This window comes from Macrobrachium rosenbergii, chromosome 42, assembly GCF_040412425.1.
Source record: "Macrobrachium rosenbergii isolate ZJJX-2024 chromosome 42, ASM4041242v1, whole genome shotgun sequence".
Taxonomy (NCBI): Eukaryota; Metazoa; Arthropoda; class Malacostraca; order Decapoda; family Palaemonidae; genus Macrobrachium; species Macrobrachium rosenbergii.
Window position 1 is genome coordinate 16,876,128 of NC_089782.1, and position 15,261 is coordinate 16,891,388.

General features: G+C 40.3%; 1 protein-coding gene across 1 annotated transcript in view; it reads left to right on the forward strand.

Annotated features, from left to right (window-relative positions):
* Positions 1-5,744: 5,744 nt before the first annotated feature.
* Positions 5,745-15,261, forward strand: part of LOC136828001 (tripartite motif-containing protein 59-like) — a 29,898-nt gene continuing 20,381 nt past the window's right edge. Inside the window, exons 1-2 of the mRNA XM_067085613.1 lie at positions 5,745-5,905; positions 6,913-7,210. Coding sequence (XP_066941714.1) covers positions 7,208-7,210 — 3 coding nt within the window. The 5' untranslated portion in view covers positions 5,745-5,905; positions 6,913-7,207. The remainder of the gene's footprint in view (positions 5,906-6,912; positions 7,211-15,261) is intronic.

Consider the following 15,261-nt stretch of genomic DNA (forward strand, 5'->3'; position numbering starts at 1 on the left):
CACAGAAACGCTTTTTTTTTTTTTTTTTTTTTTAAGTCAAGACCTGTTCTTTACATGTCGGGTAAATTTGTTCACTTTTAATTAGACCACGATTTTGGGCAAAAGTTACGAGTCTTTCTATATGGCCATAATAATAATGAGTGCAAATCTCTGTAATTCACATAACAGTTTTCACACACCAACGGGAAACTTTCTTTGGCACCAAATCAGAACGTGAAGATGGTCCTGGTATATATCATCGCACCGGTTCAACTAACAATTAGGGAAAATAGGTGTATGTGCCATAAAAATGCCTTGGTAACATTAAATCCTTGTCATAGGTTAAAATACTGTACTTCAGTTTCAGGGAAAATTTAAAAGCGCTTATTTACTGTTGGATATTCTCCAATGATGTCACTTTGTGGGTGTTTTTTTTTTTCGCGATGTCATTCGGTAGGCGTGGTTTTCAAATGACAATTTGTGACTGCGTAGCACACAAACGAAATAGATGATACGACAGAGACAACAACATGGACTTAGTTTTTTTTCTGTAGGTACAAATATTCAAGTTCTATTCTCTAAAGACCCACAGGGCTCGCCACCACTAATTTCCTCCTTCCTTTGAATATCCTTAGTATATTCTTTCCATGTAGAAAAAATTTTTACTCAAAGTCAGACGGAGCTCTTAATAACATTCACCACGTGTAATAAGGCCCTATAGGTTGTGGAACGTGTGTTTAATTCAGATGTGTTAGGCGCAAAGACGAGAGAGAACTATATAGAAAGTCCTTTGTAGACCCAACCTTCCTTAACCAACCCGATCTACAAGCCGTTTGTCTTACCCGATTCATTTGACAATGCTTGATTTTGGTTCAGGCTCGCAGGAGTCTTCTTGCACGCTGCACCTCTGGGGGTGGAGGCAAACAACCCAACTCGCTCGCTTAGATGAGGGTACACAACAGCTACTAGCCATAGGAATTGGTGCGCGCATCCACTCTTTAACTCCCCACCAGAAACCCTAGATGCTGTTGTCGATTTGCTCGTTTTTTGTATCCCAAATTGCTACGAGTGATTATTAGAAAAATGGTTATAGCTTAGGTAATACAAGTTAACACCATGTCCCCGAAAATTTGAATATACAACCGTTTACGAAATGTAATCATTACCCCTGCCCCCAACGCGCCCTCCCCACCTAATAACCAAACTTGGCATAAATTGCGGCCACGTTTGTATTTCCGCCTTGCAATCTGTATCACACAAACTCCACCCGGTCCCCTTACGGGGATATTGTTTATCGAACTACATTGTCCAACGATCACCATTCAAAATTGTTTTAATGGTAAAAACAAATAGTCTTCTATGGCCCTGTGATTCCAGTTGTAACTAACAAAACGATTTACAGATACAAGACTCTTACAAGTACAGATAATAGTCTTTTTAAGAAATGTTTGCCTGAAGGCGGAGAAGGTAAGAGAACAACTCAGCCTCCGGCAGGAAGCATTTCCTGTCACGTCACTCTCTTACACTCAAATTTGCAATTAAGACACAACAGAAGACGTTACGACACTCTCCTTACTGCAAAAACACAATTATGTCTCTTGAAATACAAGCGAAGGACCTGCATATGTGTACGTTAACGGGACACGCAAGTTCCGGTGTTAACAGAGACGTGGCGATACACTGTACTGCCTTCAGAGTTCAGACTAGACATGGTGGACACTTGTCTGCTAAATGATCAGCCAAAACAGGTCGTATGAGTGAAAGTACCATCGCAGATCCGCTGTGGTTGGGTGGTTAAATCTCGTAATAATTATCAATTAAACATTAACGAGTTCAATGTTGTATGTAGGCAGTACACAAATGGCATTACGATAAATACAGAACGAGGAAAATAAAATTTGCAGCCATTCTTTTCCATTAAAATCGCGTGAGTTCAAGAAAAAATGTGGAATGGCAAGGTGGTTATAACAATAATACAATGAAATAGGATGTATTATCGTAAAATAGAACACACTGTACAGATTACACATTATTCAGCTGATTTGCTTTCTTTCAATATTATGGGAAAAGTAAGAACGCCATCAATATATATGAATATATCCCAAGTTGAAGGCGGTTACTATAAACCAGGTGAACAGCGGCGGGTGTGGGAAGAGGGACAATTCCTTCGTTCATAAAGCCGGCCACACACGTGCAGTTTTAAATGACAGTTATAACTGTTCAGTTATAACTGTCAGTTAAAACTGCACGTGGCTCAGTTGCTCATTTCGTCAGTTCAACAAAACTGTACAGTTAAACTGAGACAAATGCAATGTTCCATATTTTTAACTGAAAGGAGTAACTGAACTGAGCGTGTGTGGGGATTCGTAACTGTACAGTTCTCAACTTCTCATTTCTACAGGTGGTAGCGGTGAGTGCAGTTTGTTGAGATGGCACGTAAACAAAACGAAGTGATTGTTGAATTCATTGAACTCTATCGATCTGAACCTTGCCTGTGGCACTAATAAACGTTCCTTGTTTCTTGGGTAACTCTTTACATACAAACTGTAAAATACTAAAAATGACAGAAAACAGCAATATAGAAACTTTACAAATGAATGCATTGCTGCCAGTAAATGATAACTAACTAAATATGCGTATTTACATAAACATACATACGTACACACACACACATATACATATATACATACACACACGCACACACATACATATAAATTTGCATGCTTATGTGTGTGTACATCTATTAATACATACACGTGGTTTAAAATATATTTGAGTAAAGAAAACTGTTCTCTAGTGTACCCTCACTATGGAACCTCAAACACAAACTATGAAAGGTCATTGTACAAAAGCAAAAGTATTACCATAGTTAGGTAACATTACCTTTACAAGCAAAATTTATATAATAGTTAAAGAGGCTGCTAAAAATAAATATTACCGAAAATGGCATTTCCTTTAAATTTCAATTGAATAATTGACCGCCTAAAATCTGATGCAGTGACTTTACTGAAGAAGATTCCTTGGTGTTATCAGTGACTGAACACCTAAAGACCCCAATGTTTGCAATATAAATGTAGGCTACAAGATGAGAAATGGCTTTCAGAAATTGAAATTATATGAAAATTAATCGAAAATGTCATAGCCATAAAAGGCCAGTTTTTTTATCGGGGTTATTGTAATCAATAACAATATTTAACAAGATGAAAATATATGAAAAATCAATTGGTTCTTCACTTAATTCCTTTAATAATTTAATATCAGAACACTGATTTCGCCTTCGTAACCACTTTTTGCACCACTGTTTACGCTTTTAGTTTTCTTTTTCTATTTGTTTGTAGCATTACAAAGAATACAACGAGAGCGGCAAGATCGTACTCCTCGGAATCCAAGGTAAAACCGAGGGATTGAACTTGTGTGTGTGTGCATTTCATTTTAACTGACGTCAGTTTAAACTGATAACTGAACACTCATAACTGTCAGTTAAAACTGCACGTGTGACAACTTCATTCAGCTGACGTTTCAGGACCATCTCAGTCAGATTTTCAAAGCTATAGAATTGAAAAATAAGTCAAAACAGACTCAAGCTTAACAACGTTTTTACATAAAATGATAAAAGTTTAAAAGCAAAACATGACGAAAAGGAACAAAGTTTAATAAGCAGTATATATATATGTATATATATATATATATATATATATATATATATATATATATATATATATATATATATGATGCCTTAACTTCTCGACTTCCTTATACTTTTTTTAATATGTTGATGACAAGAAGTCTCTGAAACTAAGATTTGATAAAGACATTTTCACTTTCCGTGGCAGTATTTGACTCTATGCAGTTTTCTAGGAGGATGAGTAAGTCCAGTTCAGCTAATGCATATCTGTCGAATTCAGATACAATTTAAAAGAGCTGAGTTAACCCATTTACCATCATATTGTGGTATTTTAGTAGCTGTTACTTTTTTTGGCTGAAATCAATAAATAAATAAATAAATAAATATATATACATACACACATTATATATAAAGATAAATATATATACATATATATATATAGAAAGTTAATTTGTCACTTTATCACTTATACATATGTTTGTGTGTGCATATATATATATATATATATGACTATTTATCACATCACCGTGATTCATATTTATCAAAGCTACAAACGATAATTCACTCTACCTCAGATAATATATTTTCATATATGTTACCGAAGATAATAAGTCCACCGTCCCGTGGGGTCGAACCAGCGACGGACGAGGAATCAGGACTACAGTGACACACTAACCAGTCGGCCGACTGTTCGACCAGCGACGGACGAGGAATCAGGACTATAGTGACACACTAACCAGTCGGCCGACTGGTTTCCGTCGCTGGTTCGACCCCACGGGACGGTGGACTTATTATCAACTAAAAATTCCTCGGTAACATATATGAAAATATATTACTTGAAATGAATTTTGTATATATATATATATATATATATATATATATATATATATATATATATATATATATATATATATATATATGCGTATGTGCTTATGCATTTGTATTTTGCAATAGCCACAATGAACACGGTGCGTCGTAAAGGAACCTCTCGTGCCTGGGATTGAATTCTGTCACGAAAGGTAAAGTTTCTTCATGTATCCCTTGCTGGATAAAGTCTTTTTGTAATGAGCACATCCGGAGAAGTATGAAGACTCCCAAAATTTAAGACGTCATTGTAATTATAGTAAATACTTTATACATACATGTATATATATAAAATATATATATATATATATATACACACATATATATAGCCTATATAATGCGTTACTGATTCATATTCCCATACATTAAGCCACAGATAACCATTAATAGCGATTACACTTTACCTTGGGAAGACTTACACCCTAAGGGAATTACATGCGAAAAGGGCATCTGCTCTGGCCAGCATTCGAACCTATGCCTTTTGGAACTGAGAAAGAAATATGGACTTACCAATTGGTTATCAAGAGAGAGATGTAGTTTATTTCGACTCGGCTGTTTACAGCACTGTCGAATTCAAGTTCTGTGCTTAGAATCGAAAACATCCCATCTCCAGTCAAAAGGTTTGACAGGTGTAACAGGAGGAAAGCCTCGCAGTTGCACTATGAATCAATTGCTGGGAGAGGGTGGAAGGAAGATGGAAGGGAAAATGTGAACGGAGGTCCAGTAAAAAGAATGAAAGGGGTTGCAGCCAGGGGCCGAAGGGTCGCTGCAATGAACCTTAATATCCACGAAGGTGCTACCTCAGGTACATTACTATCAACACAGAGCAACCATAATGATTACGCAACAACCTGGTTACAGAAATCGAATGACCAGCTTCATTTAACCCTGCCCATAAGTTCCATAACCCCACAAAATCCTCACCCCCCCACCACTACTATATCTATCAGGAGGGACCATACACGTCAGGTACTGCTATCAAACATGCAAAGTTTGAAGGGTGCTGCTTTGACTTGTTATCTACACATCACCTACTCCGCATTCGGGTCGTTTCGGCCGTAAGTCATTTAGGCCGTAAGCACGTTTACGTGCAAAATGGGCGCCGTGTTTAGTACCAGCTCCTTGGGGATGTACGTAAAACATGAAATAATAATGGTAATTACTATAAACATAACGGTAAATACCATAAACATAACGTCTTACATTGTTTTGGATGTTACGGCCTAAAGTGACTTACGGCCGAAACGACCAGGACCGCCTACTCAGAGGTGCTAGTACTAAACACGGCGGAAGCTCTTTGGGACCCCGTCACCGTAGGGTTGCCACCTCGAGCTCAGAAAAATACAGAATATAGTTGTATAAGGAGGAAAAGTCATGGCAAGCGGACCGAGCCCTTTCAGCTGGGGCATTCTGAGACTATGTACAGCTAAAATAGGGGTGAGGAAGACATGTTTCATATTTGATAAGGACTGGGAGATCACTTCTCAAGTAGTCAGTTACCAGTGAAGTGACAAGTCTATAGAAATTCAAAACTAAATGACATGCTGTGGCATAGACAATGAAATATATATATATATATATATATATATATATATATATATATATATATATATATATATATATATATATATATATATAATATATATATAAAATATATGTATATATAATGCATACCATAAAGTTTATTTTATTCTTTCAGAACTCTACAAAATAAAATGCAGCATTTATTCCCACTGAGTCATGTACGCTGCGTATTTTACACGTACCGAAGGCAACCATTGACAAAGGCATAATTTTTGCAGTCTGGCAAGATTAACTGAAAAAATACGCTCATGTAGTTTGTAAAATACTGATGTTCAGACAGCCAAATGCCGAACAAATGACGTTCTGCATTGGTTCAGTACAGAACGCAACATCTCACTCTCCAATGCAGAACGAATCTGTATTTTACAGAAAGGGTGGCAACCCCTCGGCGACGCCATGTTTAGTACTAGCCCCTCGGGGATCAAAGTGTTATATGCACCCATTTACATATTGTGCGGTTGACAAATTATATTAATAAACGTTATCTTCGTGTAGCCGTCTACTTCACATTTACCAAACGGTGTTTAGTACTAGCACCTCGGAGTAGGTGATGCGTAGATAACAGGCCACAGTAGCACCATTCAAAGTTCCCTCCACCCGTCCACTTTCCAGCAGTTGCTTGACCGTGTATGCTCTCTGTATTTGCCTTTGACTTGTAGTTGCATAGTTTTGAAATTGACATGTCATTAAACCGTGGTCGTATCGCCATTGCCTTACGTGGAAGGGTAATATTTAAATATTATTTAAATCATATTGTGCCATCTTCATATTATGATGTGCTGACTGGTAAACTGTAATAAATCATGAATAATAACAGTCTGGCAACTCTCTCTCTCTCTCTCTCTCTCTCTTTCTCTCAGTCTCAGGCGCAGCCTTCACCTTCAGTCTAGTTGCTCTGTACGGTGCTGTAGCTAACGGTTAAATGTGCGACGGTATCGTACCTGTCATCACAGGTTATTTATCGACTGGCATGCAAGAAACACATTCTAAAGAAGAAAAGGAAAGCACAGACGAAATCGGCATTAACAACGGGAGTGAGCGTGAGTTCCTTGATGCTTGTGAAAACTCGCATCCCGTAAGTTACACCAACAGAGGAGTCAAGTTTCAAGACTTGCTGAAGAGAGAGACGTAGTTTGGAGCGTTAGGAGAATCATAATGGTAAGTGGCGTGGCATATTTTCTTCATTTCTCTCTTCTCTTAAGTATTCGGGATGAAGGATTTTTCGTTCACAAATTTATAACTGGAATTATTTATCATCAAGGTCGAGTTCGATTTAGTTGCTGTAGTTCTTGAGGAAAAGAAATACATGTTTGGCAACTGTGCAAGTGTATTGAAAAAAGTTAGTGGTCCTTTAATGTTTGTCTATATAAATTTACCAACGCGGAGATTCAATAACGTTTCGTATCTGATGCCACGAGTTGTTAAAACAATCATTCATCATCTGTCTTCCCCTATTAATTCTTTCTGAGACCTTTGGATACAGTTGTACGGCGGTATTGGCACGTTTTGCTCTGTGTTTGGTACATGGTGGGGGCGGGGATATGTGGGTTAGGGCGGGGGATAGGTTAAGGGTTGCGGCCCGCCTCGTACACTTCTCTTGCTTACCATCTTGATTATCTTATTCCTTTTTATGTTCATACACAGTGCCTTACGTTATTACTTTTTTAAAAGCAACAAAGATCTTTTGAATTAAAAAAAAAAATCTGTTAAGGGAACACGGTTCCAGTTGTTATTAAGGGTGAAGGTGGTCTTGAGCAAAACACTAGTCATTTCCTGTCCAACGCTCCAGAATCTCTCTCTCTCTCTTATTTATATATATATATATATATATATATATATATATATATATATATATATATATATATATATATATATATATAAATGACATTTTTATCACGCCATGATTTATATACAATCATGAAGCTACAAATGATGTTTAATATCCAATTCACGCTATATACAGTATATATGCTTTTGGGCCAAAGTTTTTCTTGTGTGAAGATTTCGTTGAATTCAATGGCTTTTTGGTTGTTGGTCAGCTTTTTATTAGTTTCACAATACTTCCTAAATCTTCTACGTTTTTCAAAGCGTAGTTGATGGATAAAGAAACGACGATTAATTCTTTGTTCCATTTACTGGGAACACAACAGCACAGCTGTTCCGTCACTTGTGACCTCTTCAAATTGTACTACATTTTCTTGTTATTGTTTTTGATTAAGCTGGCCTGAAGCCAGCACGGGCTCTTGCTCATAGAGCACCCCGTATAACACACATTTCCCTTGAGTACTCGTGTTTTACTACATGGCGTGGACCGAATTGTAGCGTCCAAAAACAACAATAAATACATTTAAATACAGTACAATAAAATTAAATTACAAAGATGATTTTAACTGAATTTAAGTTGTACAAAAATAATACAGTACAAAATTTACAATAACAAAAAAAAAAAAATTAGATGAACGGTAGTAGAAACAAAAACCACGTGTTCTGGTTGTTTGGCAACAAACGAAAATTTAAATGGGGTGCGGGATACGGATTACGGGAAGGGATGAAGGGTAAGGGACAGAGAGGTTGGGGGGAGGGGGATTGAGGGAAAGTGAGGAAGAGGGCGAGAGAGAGAAAGACTTGATTCAAATGTTGCCACTATCTGTGTTATTTGCTCTTCCGGTGTCCGATGATATTGGCCGCCTACAAGATGGGAGCGATCCCTCTGCTTCCAGTTGGCGGTTGAGGGTCGGTCTTTGTACAAAATGCAGACCGATTCTGCTGTGATTAGTCGGTGGAGACTTTGTTCAGTACAGATGATGTTGGTATTCTCCACTAGTTCCTGAGTCGTCGGTTTTCGATTGTGATGATCGACGTAGTGTTGGTGGATGGCTCTGTTATTACGACGGGCCTGTAGACGTCTTTTTAACGTTGTAGAAGTGTGTCCAACGTACGGTTTTTCGGAGGACTGACGCATCCTCTCGGGGCAAGTAAAACGGTAAACGACGTTGGCACTGTCTTCTTTGGTTCGTTCTGGTTTTGTTGTTCCTCATTGTGAGGAAAGCAGTCAAATTGGGTTTGCAATAGATGCGAACTTGGGCCCGTTCGAAGGGGTCTGTGGGCGTTATCCTTCCGTTGATTATGCTGGTAATCCCCTTCAAGTCTTTCGCTATATTCTGTCCGATGATAAATTATGATGTTTTTATCGTCACATGTTGTTCTGGTTTCACTGTTGTAGAATTGTTCAATTCTCCTTCTTATTACGTCTTGTGTGAGTTTATCCTGAAATCCTCCCAGGGCAGGGAAAGCGGTAAACGACGTTGGTACTGTCTTCCTTGTTCTGGGTCGGCCTGGTATTGTTAGGCTTGCAGTAGACGCGTACTATATATATATATATATATATATATATATATATATATATATATATATATATATATATATATATATATATATATATATATATATATATTATATATATATATGTTTGATATATATATATATATATATATATATATATATATATATATATATATATATATATATATATATATATATAGTAAGCGTCTACTGGTAGCCTAACAATACAAGGCCGAACCAGAACAAGGAAGACAGTACCAACGTCGTTTACCGCTTTACCTGTGCCAGTCCTATGAAAAAACGTACGTGGGTCACACTCCCACCACACAGAAAAATCGCCAACAGGCCCATCGAAAAAATGGATCCATCCACCAACACTGCATAGGCCTACTGCAGACCATCACAAGAACTATAGGAGAATACAGATATCATCTACACAGAAGAAAGTCACCATAGATTCATCATTGCAGAATCTGTTTGCATTTTACTGCGCAAACCAACACTGAACAGACAACTAGAAGCGGAAAGATCACTCCCATCTAGCAGACGCCCTGCAACATACAACGATAACATAAGAAACAACCTTGACAACGGCAACAACACCTTTTAAATCACGCGCTGTCTCCCCCCCCCCCGCCTTACCACTGCTCCGTGTACCCGCATTTCTCTTTCTGCTTTGTTTGTTGCCATCACATCCAGAACACGTGGTTTTTGTTTTCATTACTTTTTACAAAGTAAATTATGCTTTTATTATGAATTTTAGTGTAATGTCATTTTTTATAACTAAATTAGATTAAAATGGTTTATATTGTGCTTATTGTAATATGGTTTACTGTATTGTTATTTTGGACGCTACATATCCGTCCGCACACTGTAACAAAACAACAGGATTACGGGCTGCTCTGGAAGCAAGAGCCCGTGCTGGCACAAGGCCAGCTAAATCTAAAACAACATACGGGCTGCCCTAGAAGCAAGAGCCCGTGCTGGCACAAGGCCAGCTAAATCTAAAACAACAACAACAGGATGCCATGTCAAGATTGTTACGGGCTGCTCTAGGAGCAAGAGCCCGTGCTGGCACAAGGCCAGCTAAATTTAAAACAACAACTGTCAAGATTTTACGGGCTACTCCATGAGCAAGAGCCCATGCTGGCATAAAGCCAGCTTAATCTAAAACAACAATATCCAAATACACTTTGAAGAGGTCACAATGAGACGAGTGACGGAACAGCTGTGGTGTTGTGTTCTTAGCAAACGGAACGGAGTTAATCTTCGTTGTTTGGTCCTTCAACAGAAAAGCATAATTGTAAATTACACACAGTATTAGGTGCAGTTGCAAGACAGCAGATCATGTGTAGGGATCAAGATAATGGAAAAAGTAGCCCAGAGGAAATTGACGGGAAAAGAAGGCAAGTCATAAAATAGAGGAGGAAGGTGGACAAGAACTTTAGGGAGAAAAATATATATATATATATATATATATATATATATATATATATATATATATATATATATATATATATATATATATATGACCTGATTCTCGCTCATATAAAGGTTCTACCAGTACAAGTGAAATGCGTAAGATACAATTAACAACTGTATTTTCCTTAGTAGTTAAACGGTGCCCTGTTGTTAATATTACGCTACTTAATGATGCAGTTAAAGTCGGAAGGTACTCTGAGGTGACGCGACCATCACTGTCTTTTTAGACGCGCCCTAACCCGTCGACCACTAAACCCTTACTGAGCTTTAACTTTTCAGACTGAACTTGCTTATGTCATAGAACGCAGCTGATTGGTCTGTTATTATCGAAAGAGGCCAATAAGGGTCTTCTGTGTACGGCACTCATTAGAATTGCCCACGCCAAACCCCAACGATCGTATCGCGTTCGACGAATCAGCAGTATCTGTTCGTTACTCTCTGATCACAAAGACGTACAAACAACCAGCAGATTTTCTTTTACGTCTCAAACATGAATTTCTATATAAATCAGTTCATATATATATATGTAGCTTACTGATTGTATATGAATCACAGTGATGTGATAAAAAGTCATAATATGGCTGCGTGCGACAAATGCATTACACGGTCAGCATGGCAGAGGTGGGTGGATATCGTCTCCAAAATACAAACACCTGAGTTCGACGGGTGATTTGTACATGGGAGCCGATATCCACTTATACCTCACTTGTGGCCGCGTGGGTTAATGCGTCCACTGTCGTCCTGAGTTCTTGTCCTGCGCTGGTTCGAACCCACAGGGACGACGAACTTATTATCAACTAAAAAATTCCCCTTCGGTAACATATATGAAAATATATTATTTCCGAGGTAGAGCGAATTGGATATTAAAGGACCTTGTTAGCTTACTGATTGTATATGAATCACGGTGATGTGATAAAAAGTCATATATATATATATATATATATATATATATATATATATGTGTGTGTGTGTGTGTGTGTGTGTTGTTACATGTGGGGCTTGGCTGATGAGTTTATTAATTAATTAAAGTAATTTATGAGGCCCTGAGTTGCCAATGACACACGTAACCTGGCCATTGAGGCTAAAAGTTAACCTCAAAGACAGACAATTACTTAATTAAATGAGGTTGCCAGTCAGGGAAAAAAACAATACAGGGAATAAAGGGTTACAACAAACCCTCCTTTACTTCCCAATTGGTCCCGACAAAGAAAGAATGTGCTGTTAGCAAGGAAATTACATGAACTTTCGCCCACGTCAGACACAGTCAAGCTTCCCTTTGCATCAAGTAAAGTTATAACACAACGGATGTCTGTACTACTATATATCATAAGCAATTTAGTACTGGTAAAGGCTATTTCTCTTCCGAACAATGGGATCGAGACACAAGGCTGCCTGAAATGCTGAAAATTACTTACTTAACCTTCCCTAATTCCTATTTACTGCACGGGAATAGTTTACACAGGATCACTAGACAATATTAGTTATTGTTATGCTAGACTTCGTAAAAGTAAATTGGTTATACCATATTATCATAGATGGTGGCGAAGAGGAAACAATAGAAGGGTTGAAATACAGGGGAAGAAATATTAGCAAACAGCAGATACTGTCGGTTTCATACTTGCCGTTACGTGGTTTGCTTGCGCACTCCAACTGACGATACAAAGTCTGGGAAACTCACAGTAATGTTATTCACTAATGAAAAGACAAGGTGGGCGGGGGGAAACAAAGGACATAGTTTTGCCTAAGCACAACATGCGTTCTCTGTCATGACGTTACTCTCTCTGACTCGGATCAGGTCTCAGGGCAGGTCAGCTACTGTAGCATTGGGCTGTTTTTACGCCTTCGTCCATCGCCCCAGCAGTCTGAAAATTTGACAGAGACATCACCGAATGCATAGGACAAAGCAAAAGGAAGCTTAAGACTACCTTTACTAGAGGTTACTGGGTGAAAACCCTCTCTGTGGGTTAGGTCCCTAATGCTAACCTATCTCTGCTAAAGACGTTATTTTTTTGAAATACCCAATCTGTCCATGGATATACGAAAACGCCTTCTTGTCTTTGTTCGCGTATTTTTCTACACTAAAAATGCATAGAGGGCGAACAGCAGAATATTTATAAAAGCTCTCCCCCTTAAGAAGGCCTTCACTCCCTTTCAGGCATGAAGTTCTGTACTAAGCAAGCTGTTCGCCTCTATTACTTTACTCTTCTCCCCTGAGCAGATTTGTCCCGTGCAGTCTAACTAGCTATGGATCTGCCTAACTCTAGATAGGATATGAGCTTTGATCACTTATATTACAGAATCCTAGCTGTACTTAACGGTGCTTACGGTTATTACGTGCTACCTCCTATAATCATGATGTTTTAGACCTAGCCAAATGGTACATTCTATGGTATTCCCTAGCCTAACCTATCCTAACACGACAGTAGCACCAACGTAAGGGACAAGGAACTAGCTAAATTACAAGGTTTCTGCAATACAATTGGTAATTACCAGTTAATACATGAGGTTTACCTCATATGATAAATGCTTGCCTCACTGAGGTCTTATGCCATGCGTGTCATGAGCGTAGTGGCTCTTTTCACCATAGTTTAGATTGTCTGATTTTTGTTACACTACTTACATGATTGCTGCGGCTCGATGGAAAGTGGAAGGGACAAGGTTACTACTCTGATGTACTTAATTTGGTCTAGGCTATGCATGAGAAAGAGATCACACTGGCTACCTCCTCTGGGCAAGGGGCCAGGATCACTCTACGATGGTAGGGCACTGTGCCGAGAGGGCACTAGTGCCAGGATGAGCTCATGGCTTTGCAACTACTGGGCTCTCTTTTGCCCCTTGTTCTTCTTCGGGTTCTTCCAAGGCCTATCTGTGTCAGACCTAGGAGGTGATGAGGGTACCAAATCTGGGGAAAGGCCAGAAGGCTAGCAGGCGTAAAGTCAGGGGGTAACTTCAGAAGCTACAGGAGGGCTCCCTACCCCGACTGCTGTGACAGCCGGAGAGAGAGCAATCTCGACCTCTGTGCCCGAGGAGGCCAGTTCCTGGTCTCCCAGAGAGGGTGTAACAGTTTGATCCTCCAGGGGTTCATCCTCTGGGGACAGATTCGGTGAAGAAGTGTCGGGTGCCGGAGGCTCTTTGGTTGCTACGATTAGTGTCATGGGGAATCTTGAATCTCCCAGAGGAGGATCCGCCTCATGATCTGGACCAGGCACAGGGTCCTTCTTAATTGATGGCTCAACATCCGTGCCAGACGGAGCGCGGCACTGCTCAGAGCTCACAAGTGGCACTTGGCAGCGGTTGAGGGTCAGGCATGCCCGACAAGGGGTCCGGAGGTGCACTACCTCACGGATGGCTTGAAGTTGGCTGCGGCAGCGATTCCTGCCCCAGCTGGAGATCAGAGTCTCTCGGAGAGTCTTGCTCAGGGGCGTCCGCTGGGCGTTTCTTACTTGGGCAGCCCTCCCAATGTGTGGAGTGGCCTGTCCGCTGGCACGTCCTACAGCGGTACTGCTCTTCCTGAACATCTCTTCGGGGAGAGGAAGGGCCTCTTTGTTGGCCGGCCCTTCGCGAATGGAGAGGGCTAGGCCAAGAACGGTTCAGTGTGTGCCCCTTCCGCTGACCACTTCGGTGGGCGGAAGGTGGGTTTTCATCTTGATTGGGCTTTCCTACAGTCTGGACCTCCATGGAGGAGGTAGCATGGCTGCAAAGTGGCGTTGGTGAAGGACTTCCCCAGAGAAGGTCCCAACCCAACAGGAAGTCCACTGCAGGCCAAATTCCAACCACCACACCAAGGCGATGGGGTAGCGTGCCCCAAGTTTTCGTGACTCGGAGCTTGACCATGGGAACAGTAATGGTGTGGCCCTCTATCCACTTCATCTCCCACCAGGTTTTCTCATCAACCATGGCACCGGCTGGCACTTGGGCCCTGGAATCAGGCTAATGTCTGCCACAGTGTCTACTGTGACCAGAAGGGTCATGGGCAGGCTAGAGCCCCTAAGGGGGGCCACCAAGATGAACTGGGTCTCCAGTCTCTCGGGGTAAAGATCTTTTGCAGCCCAGCCACAGAGAATGAGGTGCTAATGAAGTTGACGAACTTGCTGGTGGGGACATGATGTGGGCAGGCCGGATGTCCAGCACTGTAGTGGCCAGCAGCACCACAGGATTTGCACTGGCCTCTTGTAGGGGCTCGGTGGCCTGCAGTAACTGTTGGTGGAGAGGGGTGAGGGAATGAAGATGGAGAGGAGTTCTGGCTGGTAGTAGGAGGCTGCTTGTTAGTGCCTAGCTTGTATCGGCAGTCAGCTTCAGCGTGCCCCACCCTCTTACAGTAGGTGCACGTAGGCTTGCTCAGCAGTCCATTCTTTGGGCGAGTTGAGCCTGAGAAGTAACCAGCT